The sequence below is a fragment of the Thunnus maccoyii genome, chromosome 5, assembly GCF_910596095.1.
Source record: "Thunnus maccoyii chromosome 5, fThuMac1.1, whole genome shotgun sequence".
Classification (NCBI taxonomy): domain Eukaryota; kingdom Metazoa; phylum Chordata; class Actinopteri; order Scombriformes; family Scombridae; genus Thunnus; species Thunnus maccoyii.
Window position 1 is genome coordinate 8,621,997 of NC_056537.1, and position 21,767 is coordinate 8,643,763.

The 21,767-nt window shown below is 37.6% G+C and overlaps 1 protein-coding gene across 2 annotated transcripts in view; it reads right to left on the bottom strand.

Annotated features, from left to right (window-relative positions):
* Positions 1–21,767, bottom strand: part of map1ab (microtubule-associated protein 1Ab) — a 78,661-nt gene that overhangs the window by 17,048 nt on the left and 39,846 nt on the right. For both annotated transcript variants that reach the window (XM_042411468.1, XM_042411469.1), the window contains exons 4-5: positions 815–897; positions 65–202 (exon numbers count right to left, since the gene is read on the bottom strand). In XM_042411468.1, coding sequence (XP_042267402.1) covers positions 65–202; positions 815–897 — 221 coding nt within the window. The remainder of the gene's footprint in view (positions 1–64; positions 203–814; positions 898–21,767) is intronic.

Consider the following 21,767-nt stretch of genomic DNA (forward strand, 5'->3'; position numbering starts at 1 on the left):
CTGTAGAGTATAAAATTTTCATCAGATTGTTGTTGAGTATAAGAGGACAGTAGATTTGACTTACCCCAGGATCAGCAAAGATACTTGAAAAGGTCTGGTAGGTGAAAACCCCAGTTTGAAGAAGAAGGCCACCGTGATCTGAGCTCTGGCCACTCAAGACCAGAAGCTTGTGTCCTGCTGAGTCTGTGACAAGAGACTGGATCTGGGACACACACACACACAGAAAGAGAGAGAGAGAGAGAGGAGGAGAGGGGGGGGGGGGGGGGGGGGGGGTGATGGAGGACAGTTAAAGGAGAGACAACATTGCCGAGGTAAAAAGATACATACCTGTTTCCCTGACAATGAGAGATGCAGTAAAATTGTATCAAGGTTAACAAAATTTAGCAGATAATGTCCTGCATCGAGTATAGAAAAATCTAACAGACACGAAGGTCATCACCAGTCTTTTTATTACTGTATATCCTCAACAAACTGGAAGCTGACTGATGTGTTCATATCACAGAGTATTGAAAACGGTCACGTACAGTCTGCCTAGATTCATAATTTAGTTTTCCTGATCAGAAAATATTGATTCAAATCATGATTTTTTAAAAATTTTATACTGTATTTTATTCAGTTCTACAAAAAGAGTTTTGCAGTTCATATTCTAGTTCATATTCTTTCTAATCCTAATTGACAGGTGAATGTGTCAGTCAGCAGAGATATACAGTAGCATAACACTCATAAACTCAGTATAACTTTTTTCACATATTACACCATTGATATGTAAGTGTACCTACAACCAACAGGATATCTCTGAATATATTGACCTTACCTCTGATACAACAGTGTCTTGTGAAGGGTTGACAAGCACCACAGTGTCTAGGACATCACTTCTGTGGTGGAGAGTCCTCTGTCCTGTAGGAGAAGATTCAAAACATTAACATCTTTCATGAGAAGTAAGACATCCAACTCGATCGAGGCCCGAAGGTTGGACGAGGTAAACAAGTTGACCAACGCTGCTGCCAACAGGACGCTCAACAGTCTGTCGTAAAGAAATCCTGCTGGACGTCATCCAGACCTGATCTGGAAAACCTCTTTGAGTCAAGGAGATTTACTACTGCATTGTATGTGGGGCAATCACCATATAGAGAGAAGCAACCTAATTGTACATCAGAAAAAAAAAGTCGGAATAGGAAATAGGTCACTGATGTCTGTTGATTGAGGTTTAAAATCAAAGCAATGAGTATACTATAGGCTAATACAGATATTGATATTAGAGAGTTTATAAAATCTGATAAAGATATACTGGTCAATACTAATTTTCTTTACACAACCCATAAGAAATTTACTGGGCAGGACGTTTTACAGTTGAAAAATAAAGTTTTACTCTGTGACTGGTGTCCAAACAATATGTAATGTACTCCAATTTATTGTCAGTTTTCAGCTGAAATATACAACCAATGCTGATATAACGGTCAGTCCAATTTATCAGCGAGCTCTAGAGTATACACACAAACTTAAGGCACCTTTAGACTGTACAATATCAATATGAGGCATGCCAAGATTGTGCTCTAAATGTTTGGTAAATCATAGTAAATATCAGCTCACATCATCCATCTGCACTGCTCATATTTTTTTTAAAATCCAGCAAAGTCTTACAAAATGCCTGTTTTGTTTCACCTCCATCATTTAGTTTTTTTTATTTGTGTGTGCCATGGACATATTAAAAGAGAACAAGTGTGTTTTCACCCCTAAACTTTACTTAAAAAACTGCACTTATGAAATGTCGAGCCGGTTAGTGTATTCTGTGTCATTTCATGTCGTATTCAAATCGCACTTTACTGTTGAGCACACGCACACACACACATCCTTATGCATATTCAACATAATTGTGCATCAGCACTTCTCTCCATTCAGAGGTGATGTTAAGCTTTTAATTCCCCTTTGTTTCAGCACAGATGCATGCTCTAATATTAGAGAGGTCTAATAATAGGGGGATCTCAGTGACTCCACCGCTCCACCGGGATCGTCAGCGTGTCCCTTGAGTTTGCAGTACTCGCCATCTTTTTAGGATCTGGGCTGTCAACATGTTTTCCATGAAAGACCTCTGATGCTTTAAGATACTGTGACGGATGAGGAACTGATACGCTGTCGGAAGAGTTTTAATGAAATTGCTGAGAAAAGTCATTTCATAAGGAAAAAAAAGTCATAAAAGCTGAAGGATTTCAGTGATATCAATAAGGTAATCAGAGCAGTTCTTATAAGTCTAGACCATCTGTGACTGAAAGGAAGGAGTACTCAATAATAAGCTGTTATATTACAGATGATAATCACAACCATATTATCTGCCTTTATCTGCCTAATGTATTATAGGCTTTCTTATTCTTCACTGAACTAAATGGCGTTAACATTATAACTTTGACGAAAGAGCAGGAGCTGAACTGAATCACTTTTTATATTCAACCACATTTCCCCTCTTATCTTGCGAGCAGTCATGTGTGACATTTTCCTATAAAGAAATGTCAGAGTGTTTCCAAATATATTCGGATCATAAAAACATTGACTGCTCTGGTGGTTCATTTTGGAAAACTCATCTGTCTCATGGCATAAAAGTTGCATTTCATATTTCCAGCAGCCACAGTGTGTTTATGTAGAATAAATAGAAGAAAAACCAAAAAGCTGATCCAGTTATTCATCATGAGAAGGTTGTTATTGTACTACAGTCTTTTCTCAGGTCTACCCAAAAAAAGCTCTTAGGCAAATACAAATGGTTCAAAATGCAGCCGCCAGAGTTATTAATTTTAAATATTGCTTCACTGATATTTCTGACAAGCTTTCTCCATATAAACCTGGAAGAAAACCTGACAAGTTTGCTAATTATCGTGGTGTCGACACAAATCACGAGGAGGCTTCATCTTCCTACTGCGCTACTTGGAATAACCTCCTACGATGATGTTAGACACTGTCCCAGTCTGACCTTTAAACTAAACTTAAAACCGACTCGTTCACTGTTGCCTGTAACTCAACTTTTGTCTCCACTTTGGTTTTGCTCCAACTCTCGCTTCTTTTAAATTGAGGTTTATAATTTGATACTGTTCATTTGTCTCTCTCGCTGCACTGTGACTTTTATTACTCTGTTAATTAAATTTAATTTAATTTTAGCTTATTTTTCTTTTCTATTCCATTTTACTTGTTTTAAATCTCATTATTATATTTAACAGGGACATTGCACATTAATAAACATTGCTGTAAATGCACTAGACTTAGCCAAGAGGCTATTTTTCATCTGTAGTCTGGACAGATATTACAAAGTCAGTCACCCTAAAAAAAGAAGAATTTGAGAAAAGGACTTGTGTCGTCTCATTTTGGAAAGCTTGTCTGGCTTACAGCAAAAGTTGCATTTCACATTTCCAGCAGCGGTTTATGCAGAATAAATAGAAGAAGAATCAAAAAGTAGATCCATATATTTTGTCTCCAACGCAAATCAAGGCAAATATTTCTGTTTATAATTTATAATTTGGTGGTACTGTTCATTCATATCTCTCACCGCACTGTGACTTTTATTATCCTGTTAATTCCATTTTATTCTGTTTTATCTTGTCATATCATTTTTTTATACTGGTACTTTTAATTATAGATGTTCTAAATTGCTCTTCTTTTGTCGTATGCTGATTCTTTTATGCAAAATTCTTTTATGTAACTTGTAAAGCACTCAGGATTGCCGCTCTGTATGAAATGTGCTACGGTATATAAATGAAATTGTCTTGCCTATTGGGTTTCAGCAGCAGCAACCCATGTTTGAACAGACAGCAATATTGCCACAGTAAGGACTTTGTGTAACATGCCATTTGAGTGACAACATCAGGGGGGGGACAGCTAGACCCTTCTCAGCAGACCTGCTCCCTATAATTAGATATAAAATATAAAGGGCTCATTCTAAGGTAACAAAAACACAATGATTCTTATTTTCAGGTGATTATACACTAATTAAAACATACTTATGAATATTATATTCCATTTCTGCCAAGTCTGTTCTGCTAGATGCCAGTAAATCATACATACTGTTCTTTTAAAACACACAGAAAGCATCACTGAAGCCAAATTGAGGATGTGGCTCCCTCTGTTGATGTTACCATGGCAACACAATGACGACCATATGTTTTTTTTTTTCCTCCTCCTGCAGACACACTGCAGTTACCAACATTAAAGTCAGATAGACAAAACGATTTTTTATTAAACTGACCCCTGGATGTAGCGAGAGAGGGGAGGTGACTGAGGGATTTTGTTGCCGGTCAGAGAACGACACCTTCCCTGCTCATATGAACAACGCTGGGACAGCAGTGAGGAGGAGTTCTAACACTTCAGCAGATCTGCCCACAGACGCGTCCGGTTTCACAGCACGATGACTAAGCCGAGAGGGCGAGCGATGATTTGCAAGTTCGTTTTGATACTTCCACCGCTGACAAGAGCAACACACAACACTGAGGCAACATCATCCATACAGACACCGGAGACGCCGGCGTCATCCAACTGTGGTATAAATTTAAAAAATCCACTTGCAGGAGGATGAAGCCCAGAGAGACAGTGTGTCCCTTTGACCTCCTGATGTGCTTTTCTCAGGTGAAAACAGAAGAGACTGCACTAGCTGCTGTTCACGGTTGCCTGCAGGGTGACTGTTCGCTGATACTGCAGACTGGCACAATGTGATACTACAACAACAAAGACACTCTAAGTGAGTCTGAAACGCTGCTGTCCTCCCTCCCCGAGGCTCAGAGAACATCAACAATGCAGAGCGTCTGAGAGAACTGTCACTGCCACTGCGGGCTGGAGGTCTCTCAGATCAGGTTCACTTTCACTCCCAAATGGACAGAAATGTGTGTTGTGACCTTGACGCACAAACAGTTTAAAAGGCCCTGTAATATTCAGCTTTTGTGACTGTAACATACCATGACTCAAGATTAGAGTAAGACCAATAAATCTGTAAGTTTTGGCTAATAAATAACTAAATACATAGTACAGAAATGCCAAAGGTATGTTTGAGGCCATTCAGAAACAGTGTCACTGATATATGGTGTCAATCAGTACAAAACTCTTACATAAACATATTTAAGGGATATTTATCAACAATATGTATATTTTTGTTTTAAAAAATGAAACCTAAATCAGTCAAAATGTATCATCATTGGATTTTTTTTACGTCTCAGATATCATTGCACTATAACGTCCTTTATTTTGTTTTGTAAATAAAGGTTTTATTTTTTAATGAAGGTATTTTTCAATGAACGTCTTTAGAGTCACAACACTGTTCACTGTTGTTGCTAAGTTGAGGCCTTTTAGGTTTGGTCTCCAATGCTGATAACTTTCCTGAATGGGAAGGTTTTAGTGAAGTCAATCATCAAAGACAAAGTTTCAAATATGTAGGATATGAAAATTTCCAACTTTGGTGCCTCCTTATTGTAGTTTTGGTTTGTTTTCTGCAAACAAACAACAAACAAAATGTCATTAGAATAATTTTAAAGTTAAAAAAAAATTACACAAAGTGGCTTTAAACATCATCTTGTATCAGAGTATGTGAAGGAAACAATAAACTCTTTAATCTGACATTTTCTTTAAAGCTTAAATGTCACATATTCACACAACAAATGGAAGGGAAGTCAACTTTATAAATAATGTAACATATCGCTACATATTTTCTTAATTTCATTTAAAACAAAGAACTATGTGGTTCTTGGGTTTAGAAGGATCTCTTTCACTTATAAAACCTTTTTCCAATTCATTAAATTAAGTCATTAACTCCAAAATCCACCGATATTTACAACGTATAAGTGGAAAGTTATTCTAAAAAAAGACAGACGCATAAAAACTCCTAATGATGACTTTAAAGTAAAGTACCCACCAGTGGTAAAGTATCACCACTGGTGGGTAAAAACGCAAAGGTTTTTACCCACCAGTGGTGATAAATATATCTCAGTGTGTAATAATGACATTGTGCGACATACTGTGATCCACACCCTCCTTTTAACCCTGAGTTAGGTAAAATTGTAATAAATTAATGAGGCTGTTACAGGAAATTACAACCCAGTGATGTGAGTCAGCCTGGAGGTCTCATTGCATCCACTGAGATACAAACAGTATGAAGCTGAAGCCTCCTCAGGCAGGCTAACGTCTGTTCTTCAGCTTAAATATGTTTGTTTAAACAGTCCTTTTGAAGAGTGTGATGTTCAGCCAAGTTGCCCTCATCTATTCATCCCCATGGCTTTCCTTCACTGGCATCCCCGACAGAGAGGAAGCATCATCCCATCATGAAAAGTGACATTCAGCTGAAGGCATTTTGGGAATTTCATGCATCACAAAAAGAAGAGACTCATGAAAATGTTCACACTGGTTGATAATTTCTACTTACATTATTTTAAAACATCTCGCATTTCTTAAAGGCTTTACTGCTCTCGCTGGCTCATCTGCTTTCTTCGTCAGCTGAATCAATCTTAAGTAGTCGTCTCGGCTTCTTATCATATCACTTGGCTCTCTAGCTTAGTAATATGCCTGTGATTTTGAACATCAAAGTGGTTCATATCATTAGTGCAGCATTGCCACAGATTTATGCACCTCACTAACTGCAAAATAAAACATAGAAACTGACTTTGAGAATAAAAAAAAAAATCCATCTGCAACTAGAAGCTAAATTTGCTGAGATTTAGTGTTTGTCAACAGTCAGTCAGTGAGTGTTGAAGCTGTAAATATAGTACTTCTTTGCTATTAAAACAATAATTCATCTATTCATCCTTATTCATCAAGATTTAGTCAATTTTGGTAGTAACTGGGATTTTACAACATAATGCTGGATTTTTAAGAGTAAAAAAAGTCACTTTTTTGATTTGATTTATTTTTGATTAGGGCCTCTTAAAGTTGATTATTAAATAAACATAAAAAATAAGAAACGAAACAAATGTGTCAATTATATGTATTGATCGGAACATTTTACAGCTGACTGTAAAATGTTTGCTTTTTAATGGTAACACAGTTTCTAAATTACCTAAACACACATTTCTGTTTGGCAAATTCTTGTTATTAATCAGCCGACATATAGAGCAAAACATACTGACGTACTGTGTGGTGAAAAGTAATGTTTGTTATCTTTGATGTGCAGTTCTCATATATTAATTTAAAGATTAGGACGACTGTTATTCTATATTTCATCATCATCAAAAAAAAAAAATAAATAAAAATCACATGAGACGTCCAATACCAAAACAGCTGTGCGTTGTGCTTTTTTAGAAAATACTCAAACAAGAGTAACTAATGCATTTTTTAGGAACTATTTTCAGCGGCAATAAGTATTTACAACAACGTGGGATAAACTACAGTGCCACTGTTCATTGTTATGAAGAAACATGTCAATCAATGCAACAGTGTGGCTAATCGATGTGTTTTTGATTGATTTGTTGATGATTTGTTGACAGTAAGAAATATTACCAGTCACACCTCTTAAAGTGTTGTGTACTATATTTATATTTATATATATCTAGTCTTTTATTTATGATGAATGCAATGCTTTGCAACAGGCTAATTCTCCCTTTTAAGAACATATGAGCCTTAAACCTGAACTTAACTTTTGTCCAAAGCATGATGCATGGTGGCGTGATCAAAGAAATGGTGACATTTAAAAAAGTAATGCCAAGCAGGAGCCTCTGTGTTCACCGAGATCACACATCTGCAATGATCCATTTTCTTGACAAAAATAACTCTGGTGGCCGTGCAGACACAGGATGTCATTTGCCCCGCTTCTATCGGTTAACTTAAAGATCTCGGGAGGTGAACTCTTCGCTCCCTCTCAGTCCTCGCCTCGACTGTGTTCATAACTGCAAGGCCCAGAGGAAGGAAGGTCATTTGTCAGACAGAACTCAGTGTTTCTGCTCATTCTGGTTCCTCTTCAGCTGACCCGCTTGATATAAATATCCACGTCTGAACTCCCAAAACGAGAACGCTCTGTTTAAAGGCGACTAAAACGGAGCACTGATCGACCGAGGCCCAGCCACTGCACTGCTCCAGATAGCATGTTCCACATTCACAGTGGCGAGAGGGATGGTGAGAGGAGGGTTCAAGGAATTTGAAGACAACAGGTAACAGTAGCTCGTTCTAGAGAGACAGACTCTTGTGCATTTCATTATGAAGTTGAGCTCATTTTTAGAAAAATGTGAGCCTGTGGGACTGATTCCTGTTAGCAGGTTGATATATTTAAAGTGCAGAACAAACTTTAACTCACCACTGACGTTACGACAGCGTACGATTGGTGTTTTGGAGCTTAGCTTCAGTAAGTGTCAGTGTATCATAAAATATGACACAAAGCTGAAAATGACTTAAGCACCACGGACAGCTCCGCTCTCAAATGTACAAGCCATACTGTAACTCTAATGTGATACAAGACAGACGGAGAAGGAAGGAGGCAACATCCTGTTCTAAAAATAACACAAATGTGATTGGTTAGCATGGTAGTTAACTATAGCACAACCCACCTTTGCACACAGGCACAAAGGACAAAGCCATCAGTGTTGTTAGGATGGAAGTTTTTAGCTTTGACCATTATGAACAGCTGATTATTAAAGCTGGGACCATTATTTGATTAGTTGACCATTTAAGTTAATCAAAAACAATTCTGATTATCAAATAATTTAATGCAAGTACTTACTTTTTTCTTAGATTCATATAATTGTAAAAAAAAAAATACGTAAGCCTATTGATTGCAATAAATTTACCCAAAAGATCAACACATTAAGTGATTCTTTTGCTGTTCTCTAAAATGACACCTGAGTTTGTTTTTTAAAGTTATTGTTAAGTAATACCTTTGGATTTTGGTATTTCAGTTTAGCATTAGACATTGTTTTCATTTACGTTTTATAAAATCAAAGAATCGACAAAAAAATGTGTCCATACTTTGAGCGTTTAATTTCATTCCTGACCCTTGGGTCGTACATATATGTATTTATATGTCAACTCCTTTAAAATGAAGATAAGAGTCCCTGATTTAAAACCAGGACAGACACCAGTCACTCATTGGGGACCACCATAAGGATCCTGGTGGGACTCCCTGACGTGGTTGAGCTTTAACGACTAGTCATAAGGGGCCAAGACAGAAAGACAGGAGTGCTGTATGACATCATATAAAGTCTGGACAAAAGACCAAACCTGGTCATGGACTAGAAAGGAGTCAAAGGTCATTTATGGACCAGGAGTCAGTGGATGGCTGGAGAAAGATCAAAAATGGCATTACAAAGGCGTTACAGTCTCCAGAGAACGCAGTTTAAAACTAAAAACTTGAGATTAGATTATTTGTTGAATATCTACATACTGTATGGACTAAAAACCAATTGTTAGTTGATGCCCATCAAATATCCTATTGCTTTAACTGTGATAGTAAGTAAATCAAGTTAAATTAGGTAAAGAGCGAGTTAATGAAACTAAACTGATGCGTCAGGCTTCATCTTCATATATTCACCAGATCAACAGAGGTTGATTGGAGTCGACGTCCAAAAGTTATTACTTTGTTTTTAATCTCATTTGCCTAATGTGAGCTCATTCCTTCCCCAGGACTCGCTACTATTGTCTGAACTTGGAGATAAACTGGTGTGAAGTGGGTTGGAAAATTAAAAAAAGCCAGTGCAGACCTGGCTGTCCTCTATGCCAATTTCAGCACTGCATCTTCACCCACCAGTAAAGCATTTGTTTGTGTTGAAAAGCATCAAGCGACTGCTGAGTCACTGAAATTTTGATCCTGAAATACGCTGAATTATTCCCATGTTTTCACAGGTCTGAACAGTTATAATTTTGAGTAGAAGAAAATAGGGGCTACTACTGATAGTGTAGTAGTGATATTTTATTGTTTGTGTTATAGGGCAGCAACTAACAATTATTCTCGATTATTTTCTCAATTAATCAATTAATTGTTTGGCCAATAAAATACCAGAAAATGGTGAAAAATGTCTATCACTGCCCAGGGTGACACCTTCAAATGTCTTGTTTTGTTCACAACCCAAAGATATTCAGTTTACAATCACAGAGGACTAAAAAACAGAACATATTCACATTTGAGAAGCTGAAATCTGCGAATTTGGACTTTTTTTTTCTCAAAAACTGACTCCAAATGATTAACTGATTATCAAAATAGTTGGCAACTAATTGATTTATCGACTAATCCTTACAGCTCTATTGTCTAAATATGATCTCACTGAACACTCAAATACACGCCATGTTTGCTACCTGTTACTTACTATAATTAACTACATAACTGTGTCATTTTGACCACCTTAGCCACTATAATTAACTCATACCAGAGTACTTAACACCTCGCCAAAGTGATGAAATTTATCCAATTTGTCCCTGGATGTCTTCCAGATCTCAAACCTGCTCCGTGAACCACAATCACTGTCATTGGATCACAACTGCAACAGGAAGCTAAAGTCTTAGTTCCTGATGCTAATCCCGGTCCTGTGATTTGGCAGCGTTGAATGACTGGGCTGTTAAGCCATTTAAAGCTTCTATGCCAGTAACAGCTACGGGATAGTCTCTCTCTAGGAAAAGAAAAAAACATATATATATAACATATGGATCCAGGAAAACTTTCAGTGATTCCTCAAGGTACTCAAAAAGGGCATATTATGGGGGAAAATGGGTTTTAAATATTAATCAGGGTGGTATACACACAGTATATAATGATTTGCATGAGTTCATATTCTGTCTGTGATGTGAGGCGGAGACGGAGTCAGTGAACACAACAGGTTCTGCTTAACTTTGATGTAAGAAGCAGTAAATCCTTTACAGTAGCAACCCGGAGAGTTGGGGATACATTGTTGGTTTAATGAGTGACGAGATATTCATTCTCTTCAAATTCTTTGCATTTCCCCACAGGGATCTGTGGAAGTGTATCTTATCTTAAAAAAAAAAAAACACTTCAGTTCCTCTTGTCTCAGCTTAAATTTTGTTCACAGAACCATCAGTGGTGGGTTTTCACAAAGCTAATTTTGCTGTTCAGTTCTTACCATTAACATTTATCAGCAAATTATTGCTATAAATTATGTGTAAGGTGATAATTTTAGTATAGTTGGCTTGCTTGGGGCCTTAAGTGAAACAGTCAGCCATGAATATACTGTATTTGCACCTTAAACAAGCACTTCAAAAAGCAGGATGCATCTGAAAATCAATCAACATTCAATAAAAAAAATGTAAACCTGCAAATTAAATTTAAATTTGTTTGAATTTTCTAAATATGTTTGGAAAGACACTGTAAAAGATATATCCAAGGATTGAAGCCTTCATCTGAAGCAACAGGTGCGTTTTCCACCAATTGACCCTAAAAAATGTGTCCAGTTTTAGTTTAGTTAATTTAGTTTTACCCACGTTTTACCCAAGAGAAACAACAAAAAACAAAGAAATACTCACTTATAGCGATGTTACACTGACGTCACTTTACATGGTCATTACATTAACGGGCCACATATACTAATTAAGTAATATTTTAATTTACAACAAAGCAAAAAACATTTAGGTCAAACATTCACTCGCTTCTTCAAATTGGGTCCTAAAATAGCTCCAACTCATTATCAGCATATGAGTCATTAGCACATGAATAAAGGAGATGAGAGAGAAGAATATTAACCAAATGACTTCCAAGTGCTTTACTGACTTCTCTCGTCTTTTCAGAGGAACTTTTCACCTGACTTAACACAGGACTTAGCATCACTATCATTCTGTTTCACACATTAAAAAGGGAAGAAATCGAAGAGCAGAGGATAGAGGGCAAGGAAGTGTCAATGAAAGAGTCTGATCTTTTTGGTATTTCGGTTGGTTCATGAAGTATCGCAGCTTTTAAGGCCAGACTCAAGACTGTCTTATACAGAGCTGCTTCAACCTCCATAACACCAGCCGCCCCGATCGCCTCCTTTTTGTCTGCTCCTTGAAGGGCCTCTGAGCTCCTTTTGCAAGTCTATCATTCAGTCTTTGTTGCTGCAGACTGCCATGGTGATGCCCTACAGCTCTCACACACACACAAATTTGCACCTGCACACACTTGCATTCAAGTGAACACTAATGTTTTATACTAATATTTTTCGACTGAAGTTGCAAATATTAAGCAGCTATAAATGTGACATTTTCTAGAGCTGATATATCGGCTGATATTGGATTATTATATCATGAAATATATGTTTTACATACTGTATGTTTCCCATCTGCACATTACTGGTCACTCCTTTTAAACACCTCTTTTTATTTAGAATGTATTTTACATATTTTTATTGTAAATATCTATTTTATACTATTTATGATTACTTGACTTGTGGTACTTTGGGATATTTTTTCTTATCTCATATATTTTGATTGTTATGCACTATAACACCAAGGCAAATTCCTTGTACGAGCAAACCTACTTGGCAATAAACCTCATTCTGATTCTGATTTTGTATATATTTTACATGTATCTTATTGTATCAGAGTATGTTGGTCATTAAATAACAAGACATGAATATGTTTGAGGTACTTTATAAACAGAGATGCCAGTATATAGTTCGTCCACCAGAGAGCACTGACAACTTTATTTTTCAACTGTAAAATGCTCAGTAGTGCATACCTTGGTCACGGTTCAAATTTAAGGAATCAAAAAAAATATTTTGTGTTCATGGACAAAATTTTAAAAAGGACAAGAAACTGGCTGTACTATTTTCATGGCCACATTTCCATTTACTAAAGGAACTTTACTCTTTTTACTGATGAAAAGCCTTTAAAATGGCATTTACACCGAGCATAAAAAACTCTCAAAATATAGATTACAACAGGACTACAAACAAGGAATTAATTTAAAAAAAACATGTCTGAACAATTACATGACCAAATAAAATACTAAAACTAACAGGGTTTTATTTTTTATGAAGACCAACATTAGTTAATGATACATTCACTAATATTGCATATCTAATAAAGGATCAATGGTAGTCTGATATATAAAGTAGTCTAGTGTAAACAGGTATACCTACATACTGTACAACCAGCTTTAGAGTAATATCTGCATATATGTTGTAATTTCTCTTTGGGATTAATAAAGTATCTATCTATCTATCTATCTATCTATCTATCTATGTTTATTGTTTGACTTGCAGTAATGTTTGCATTTTATTTGAAGCACTAATAATCTAACTTTGTTGAAAGATCTTTATAATTAAATTCATAAGAGTAAAAGAGAGAATAAGAGGCCGATCAGCAGACTGACCACCCCGACAGTGAGGAGAGGCATGAAAATGCAGTTAGAACCGCTGCTAGAAAAGGGAAGCAGGAGGTTATTGGCAAAGTGTCATCGTCTCTTAGAGTCCGGTCCGCAGTGTGCCAACCATGACATCACTGCTACCCCCCCCACCTCCCGTCCCTGTACTCCCCCCCCCCACCCCCCGCCCTCCAAAGTCCTAAAGAGGAGCTGAAAGCAGTCTAACTTCAAACAATACACACACACACACACACACACACACACACAGTACAGGCTGCCAAAACATCACACTAAAATGTGTCAGACAATCTTTTTCAGGCCACCACAAACATCTCCCCACGCTGTCTAACAGTATAAATACCCACAGTAATCTGCCTTTTGTGTTCAGGCTGTATCTAGAACAAGAAGTCACATTCACACATCTCTGCCTTATTTGTCCTAAATGAGCTTGTGTACTTGTGTGCGTGTGTGTGTGTTGTTGTGCTACATTATGGGCGTTATAAAAATTTTTTGAACAGTACATGTTGACAGTTCTGGTTTTATATTTCCTGCTTCTCTAAGTTTCCTTAAAAGTCGTTAATATATTCTTGTGGGAGTAAATATGTTTTCTTTACTTTCTAAATCATATCCAGTTGATGTTGATGTAAAGATTTGTAATGAATCAGCACTCTTGCCCTTATTTAGACTTTCAGTTTACATTCTTGACTTTTTGATATTTGATGTGGATGTAGCTATAATGTTTATCTTTGATAAATTGGCACTTTTGCCCTTAATATACTTTTTCTATTTTTGTCCTTTTGATAGTTTGGGGGTAATATGGATATTTATATTTTAAGAATTTTATGATTTATATGTTATGTATAAATATGATAATATTGTCCATTTATGATTAATTGGCACTTTTGTTTTCAATTTTTCAAAACCTTTTCTAATCTATACCGTGTTTTCTTGACTTACTAACCTGGATGGTAATGTATATGCTATAAGTTTGCTCAAGGTGTTTTCCTCCATTAGTTAAACTGATTACTGTGGTCCTCTGATTGGATCATTGAGGCAGCCACTACGTGTATATACTGTATATGCATAATGGTTGTTTACTCCGTTTACTCTCTAAGTGAATGTATCGATATTTTTACTTATTGGGGGTAATGTTTTATTCATTCTAATGCATAAATCTATTATGTAAAAGTGAAGTCGACGTGTGGAGAATTTTGTGACTCTGTTCATGCTATTACACAAGCGTGAAGTGAATTTATGCAAGAGAGACCCTGCGAATACTTAAGTTTCTCGACAGTTGAAGGCCTGAAAGACATTCCTGCGACGTGTGGTGCCTGTCTACTATAAAACACAGATTGACATTGATCCACTATGCCTAAAACAGAATTAAGTTGAGCATTAAACAATTTGGAGATTTTCTTATAGCTTGTTTATCACTTTGAAGCATATTGACATACTTAAATGAATGTAGCATCACACACACACACAAACATGCCCACATCTTTTTAAAAAGGACATTTCTCATTTCTCAGCGCTGAGGTCCTGCGGTGTCAGGAGTGAGGCACAATGATTATAAAGTGGTTGTCAGCAATATGTTGACAAGTAGGGACGTCTCATTCATCATGGTGACGGACACAAGACGGGGTCTGTGGGTCAGACACGTACAGACGAGGGAGACGACAGTTATGAAAAATAACTGTCAACGTGACCTTCCCCTCCCACAATGACAAGATATTCAATCCCTCAAGGTGGGAAAACCCAGAGCTACGGAAAAAGGCAGAGAAGAAGCTTTCCTCTGTGATGGGGGGAGGACTTTGAAAACTCTGGAGATATCACAAGCTTGAGAAAGAGAAAATAGGAATGGAGAGGTGAAAAAAAAATGCTATTCAGAAGTCACAGGCTGTTAAATTGGCTGTAGATAGACTGCTATTTGTTTGGAGCTTTTTGTGCAGCAGCTACTGGGTGAGAGGCATTGGCCCTCGGGGATTTACTCTGAGCTTAAGGTGGTTTTAAAACTGCCAGCGTGCGGGCTCAAGTTACTGGCCGGTCACTTGGTAATAACAGCTTATCGAAAACAACAGCCTCATAGATACACGGCTTTGGATTGAAGATTACTTGGATGCTGATCCAGTCTAACATACACAGAAGCATATCTAACTGACTGAGTGTGCTGTAATTATGCAGCACTGTATCTTGCAGTTGTGGCTCTCAAAAAAAAAACCAACTAATGCTAATGTATGTGTGTATTTGGTTTATCCAAATCTATGAGTGGCTGATCTCAAAAAGGAAACTGGAGCACACAGCTTCTGCTTTCACTATTATTTATTGTGTGCATTCAATTCAAAGTAATAATGAAAGAAAAAAAAAAGTGTGCTCCAGTTTCCTTCTGGACTCAGCGACTCATAGATTTGGATCTACATACACACGGGCTTATTTCAGCACTATTGCAGCTTGGCATACTAGGACGTTTTTCAATCTGCTGTTCAGCTTGCAGGTTTAGAAGTCTGCAGGAGGATTTGCAGATTTAAATTGCAAAATGAGGTATCCAATATTTAAAAAAATGAAACCCCTATTTAAAAAAAAAACACCCATTAATAAAGACTCATGAAACTACTTTAAGATTTGTATGTACAAAATACGGCAGTGTAAAAACAAGACATTTCACACTCTAGTTGTTGTTTTAATTGTAGGAACAGATGCACTTAAGTCTTCATTTTGACTTTTAAAGGGGAAGTATCATGCAGGTCTATAGTTATATCTTGAGGCCCTACTGGAGTATTTTTGCATGAGCTACAGTTCAAAAAAGCTTCATCCTCTGTCTGAAACAGGCCATTTAGATCCCGTCTCTTTAATGCTGCCCTCCCGATGAGCTGAATCTGCTCTGATTGGTTAGCTTCTGGAAGCTGCTTCTCGGCCAGCATCTCAGGTAGGATTTCACTTTTTTTTCTTGTTCTTTACTCGAAACTTCTCAAATGCATCTGGACATGTTCGAACCCGAATCCAATCCAAAATATGGCAACCTTAGCAACAAAGACTATGAAACGAATGGCCGTTTCTGGGCACATGCAAACTATGTGATGTCATCAAGATGAGGAAGTTTAGTAACGTTGCAAATGAAGCGTTCAGAGCAGGTTGAAGTCTTGGTTTTGACCTTCAGGGAGCATTTTTACATACACTCACCTCAAGTTTTAGACCTTTGACCATGTTTAACATAGACCTCCAACATCATAACAGTATAAAAATAACTTAAAATCACACAAACATATGTCCCCTTTAAAGCTCAACATACATACTGACATTAAAGCAAAGCAATCTGTCTCAGCTTTGTCACAGCATGTAAGAAACCAGAAAAGTTATTTCACATAACAACAGGGTGAAGTGAAGGACAGGTTACCATGGACACTGGCTCCTCATTAGTTATTGTCTCCCTCCTCATTTGCATCTGCTGGTTGCAGAGCACATTCAAACCTGCTATGTTCAGCAACATGCAGGTCCTCAGGTTAAACTGCATAATTCTTTTTTTTTTAAAAGAGAAAATGTTTCTTTTCCATGTTTTATTTAATGACTTCTCACTGCCTGTTTACTTCAAGATAGCAGCTTGATAAAAAGGGAACCAGTCAAACATTTCCCTGTAGCATCTTAAATTAGCACAAATTCAGTCCAGATCTTAGGACACAAACTCGACTTTAAAGGAAATTCCTCTTTCAAATTGTCAGTTAATCACATGAGATATTTTAATATTCGATACTGTAAATTATTTTTTAGTGACCTCACCTCCCCTCAGCCTGCTCTGTCTGCTTAAGTTAGCATTTTCCTACATTTCCCAGAATACTTTTCATCAATCTCTAGAAAGAGAGATAAATTTGAGGTTTGGGTTATACCTACAGGCAGAAACAGTGATAATAACATTTCTCATGGCAGCAATGCATTATGGTCTATTTTCATGAACACTGTCTTACTGTATTTTTTAAAAGGTACAACATTAATGTTCTAGCTTTTAACAACTACTCATCCCATGTGACTGTGACTGCACCCATTAAATATCTATCAGACATGTAGTTGTTGAAAGCTACAAATCACAATACATGAGACAACAATCTGTAGAACAGATATCAGGGGATATCCAAGAGGTGGAAAAGGCCTTTCTATTGAGGCTACGACGGATTTCTCCCTGAGGATTGTTGAACCTCGGTGCAAAGTGTTGAGAGAAGCCCTTGCTCTTTGATCTGAAGCATAGACGCCAAGAATATTTGAGACAAAAAGGAAAAAAATATGCTGATGTTAAAAGGATGATTCCACTTTATTAAAACTGGGGTCTTATTTTTGTAGCTGTTGCCATATTAGTAGTTAGTAGTTATGAAAAGGTTGTACTCAAATTGCTAAAATCTGAGAACTGAGTGACATCACTACACTAAAGTCCCACTGGACAAAAAAACATAAGTAGTCAGATAATCAGACAGATTGAGAACAAAACAAGAGTTTAGCCAGATTATTTAAATCACTTTATTTTGGGGTAATAATCTCTAATTGCACAGGAAACAGCAAGTACGGTTGGTACAGTTAAACCCGCAGGTAGGTAAATAAACTTTCATCTGTGTTTGCTACAGTTTGCTGTTATTTTCTCTTCCAAATAAATTTGGAAAACCAACATTTTTACAAAAATCCTGATGTGACTGCTTGTGTTTGTTGCCCTGTCAAACTTTTTTTCAGAGACTTTGCCACATTTTCAGTTACCAGCTTGTTGAATACAATGTTATTTTTACTGACTGATGTCCAAAACTACGAAACTAAGACCCAAGTTGTGAGTTTAAAGTGACATATTGTTTAATTTTGCCAGAAACAGAGAAAAATACACAGCCAAGCCACAACAAAATGGAGGCAGTAATGCGGCAAATGTCTCCAATAGCTGTTAACAAAAGGAGGAGGGTTTGAGTCGAGGTAAAGTGAGGTGACATGAAATGGGTTTTTACAATACATTCATATTCACAGCACCCACACGTTGCTTTGGCTGTGGATGTGTTGGGCACGTCGGCTACACAGCGAGTGTCCCTGTCAGCAGATCAGAGTGGACAGAGAGATGGAGGTTGGGGCCTCTGGGAGCTTCTCCTCATGGAGGGATCAATGTTTACTGCTGCTCTGCACCATCAGAGGGGAACGATGGTAGACAGCGAGGCATCACCTTCGCACTCCAGGCCAATATGGCTGCCATCAGCATGAATTGCCTGACTGCGGTGTGACTACTCTCTCTCTCTCTCTTTTCCCTGCCCTGTCTGTCCCTCTGTATGTCTCTGTCATTCACTGTCGATCTGCCTTTGTTCAATTTGTTTGTCAGGCAGTGTCAATCTGTCCATTTCTCTCTTTTTCAGTGTTATTCGCTCCTATCCACTTGTCTCCCACTCTATGTAAGACCATTTTATTTCCCTCTTTCTCTCTCTTTTTCTTGCTTTGTCATCCACACTCTTCCATCTCCGCCGCTTCCACTAAATCTTTCTTCTATTTGCTCTCCATCTAAAAAAAAAAAAAAGCTGCATAATGATGTTTCTTACTCTCTTGCAGTTCATACGTCTATCCCTCTCTATTTCTGCTCCATAAGCCCCAGGGTGTAGAAAGAGAGAAATTTAATGAAAACATTTGGTTTTCGGGTTGCATGGTTGCACCAGTTAAAAAAAACGAAAAATAAGAAGTAGATTTTTTTGTTGTTGAGAGCTCCTGTAAAGAAAGACAGCGAGCTCGTCAAGCAGAACGAAGCAGAGGTAGACACTGAATAGAGAGACAGACACTGTGGCTGAACAGCATCGGCACCTTGAGACTATTTTCCGCATAAAATCAGGGACTCTAATCTCAGCGAGGGGTATTTGGGGACTGGAGGGAGGTGGGGTTTGTCGCATAGATCTGAAAGAGTCAGTACAGTCTCTTTTTTGCACCGATATAATAACACAAACACAGTGTGGCTATTTTTCTGCGCATCTATACATTGTTTCTCTAACACACAAACACACACACACACACACACACTCCAGCAGCAGGGAGAGCTGGCTAAAGCAGCAGAGCGAACAGGGAGGTGCAAAACACTGCAAAGACTGCTCACTGCTGCATTCTCCGAGCCAGAACCTCCCCTCTTTTCTCTCCATTGTTGTCGACGAGTCCAGAGATTCTCGGCTCAGTACCCGATCTTTCTCTGCACCCCTCCCCTGTCGTTACGCTGCCCAAGGTTTTTAAAAACAGACATAATATAGAGACCTTTATGTTTTACGCAGTGGTGATGGTGATTTGTGCCTGGTTCTTATTTATGTACCGAGCACTTGCACTTGGGACATAAATACACCAGGAGACAGGATTAACTATATCATGACAAATTACACGGCAATTATCAAGATGCTGTGGCTCGGACAGCGGCGCGTCTTGTGAGCGTTCAGCCGAAGACTTTTTGACTGTAAGCCAGTGTTTTGTGATGATGGTCCACATGCCGATGGAAATTTTCATGTCCCCAAAGTACAAGTGCAGTACTCAGTGTTTCCTCTGACACAGCAGGTGAAAAAAATGGGACACTGAAACTCTCCATCGAAACCTGGAAAATTATTTTAGGGAGGTCAGCTGCTCCTTAAGGTGTAATGACCCAATAGTACAGAAAGGTCTGGAATGCTTTACCCATTTAAATGAAGGACTAACGACAGAAAAAAACGTATAAAGTATCAGAATAAATATTACAGTGCAAATAAAACTTGATCTCTGACATAATGTACACCTACAGACATGCTGTATATATAATGACAGTATACTATATATTCATAAAGGATCCTTATTAGTCTGATATATTCACCAAATGTTCCACAAGTCTAACTCCATTGGCTTAATCCTGGTTACTTTGTGTAAGTCTAAGTCACTGTGAATGAGAGACCTAGATGCATTAAAAAGCAAAAAAAAAAGATGTGATGGAAATGCAGATAGCCTCCGTCACAAACAAGATTTCAAATGAACATAATTGAAACTACTCCTTAGTTAATATGTCAGTACATTTTGAATGGCTAATACACCCACACTGGTTTTAGGGTACAGTGAGCTAAAACTCATGCAGTGTAATACAACAGCCCTGCAACTAATCCTACATTTATGAAGATTATGATTTTTGTTGTTTGTTTGTTTTAGAGAGATGTTGATTCAACTTTATGGTCATTTTGGAGGCTGTAGTTTGTGTTGCTGTTGAATTGTATTGTATTTATACTGAGAGGTGTTTCTAATATTTTGTCCACTCCAATAAGCAGGGTTTGTAGTATTAAGCTGCTTTAGTTTTAGCTAGGTGTACCTATAGCAATAAATTAGCAAAGCATACAGAGTTCAATATTTTCTTGTTCTTTGACTCTTTCCTGACCAGTACACTCTCTCTGACTATGAGCCAATCTTCAAAGATTGATTGATTGATTGATTAGCTGGCACACAGATTAATACAGAATGGTAACAACTTCAAGCTTCTTGTTCTCCACTATTTGAAAATTAAAAATCTCAATGTTAACTTATCATCATTTAAATGGAGCGAAATTGGCAACGCAAAACTTGAGGCCAACGATATGAAAAAAATTTTTTCAAGAAAAACTGATATCCTGAAGTATCCTGGATCAGTTTTAAATTAAATCTCTAATCTGGTCTTAACTCTTCATCACTCACATAGCAGTTGATTCTACAGCCCTGAAACTGGGTAGAATGACACATCTGTTGATAAAAAAAACATAGCACATGGAATATTTTTCTGGTACATGATAATAACTCAACATAATGTTTTAATAGCTGGTATTTTAGGTTCCAGCTATTCTATTTTTGGATCTGCCAAAAAGATAATTTTGGACACATCAACTGAAAAACAGGTTTTCTGAAGGCAATGAGCCAGCAGCATAACGATGCCAGTTTCCTGGACTGGTTTCGTAACATTCTCCCAGCCCATCTAACAATGTGACACTCTCCCAGTGTTTCTGAACTACATTTCAGCTTTTAGCTGATGCTCTTATCTGAACTGAGCAGGTAGCGGCTCAGTGTCTGTCCCCCCCCCCCCAAAAAAAAAACGTTGCTGTTGAAGGATGCTGGCATCAAAGATACGACTTTTATGCTAGAAGTCTTCCTTTCTGACAACCCAGCTACCCTGCCGCATCTGTGGAGAACAGATAATGGCACCTGGACATTTTTCTTCGAGAGACAGATGTGAGGAAAAAAATGTGTAGTCAGTAGTGGTAGTAGTAGTAGTAGTAGTAGTAGTAGTAGTAGTAGTAGTAGTAGTAGTAATGTTGGTAAAGCAGTGACCTCACTGAACTTTACCTGCTGAAATGGGTATTTATGTTCTTTAAATAACAACAAGTCTCTTTGACGCTATTCCAAGGAGATCGTTCAAAGTCCAGCTTGTATGCAAGAGAAGCTGGTTCAAGCCGATTTCCAGTTGCTCTGTGACTGAGTCTATATAATCAAGTTGGTCACAAATTGGAAAGCCATCTAATGTCCCCATATGAGCACTAACCCGGTGACATAAGACAGCTAATACTTTAATAAGACAGCCTAA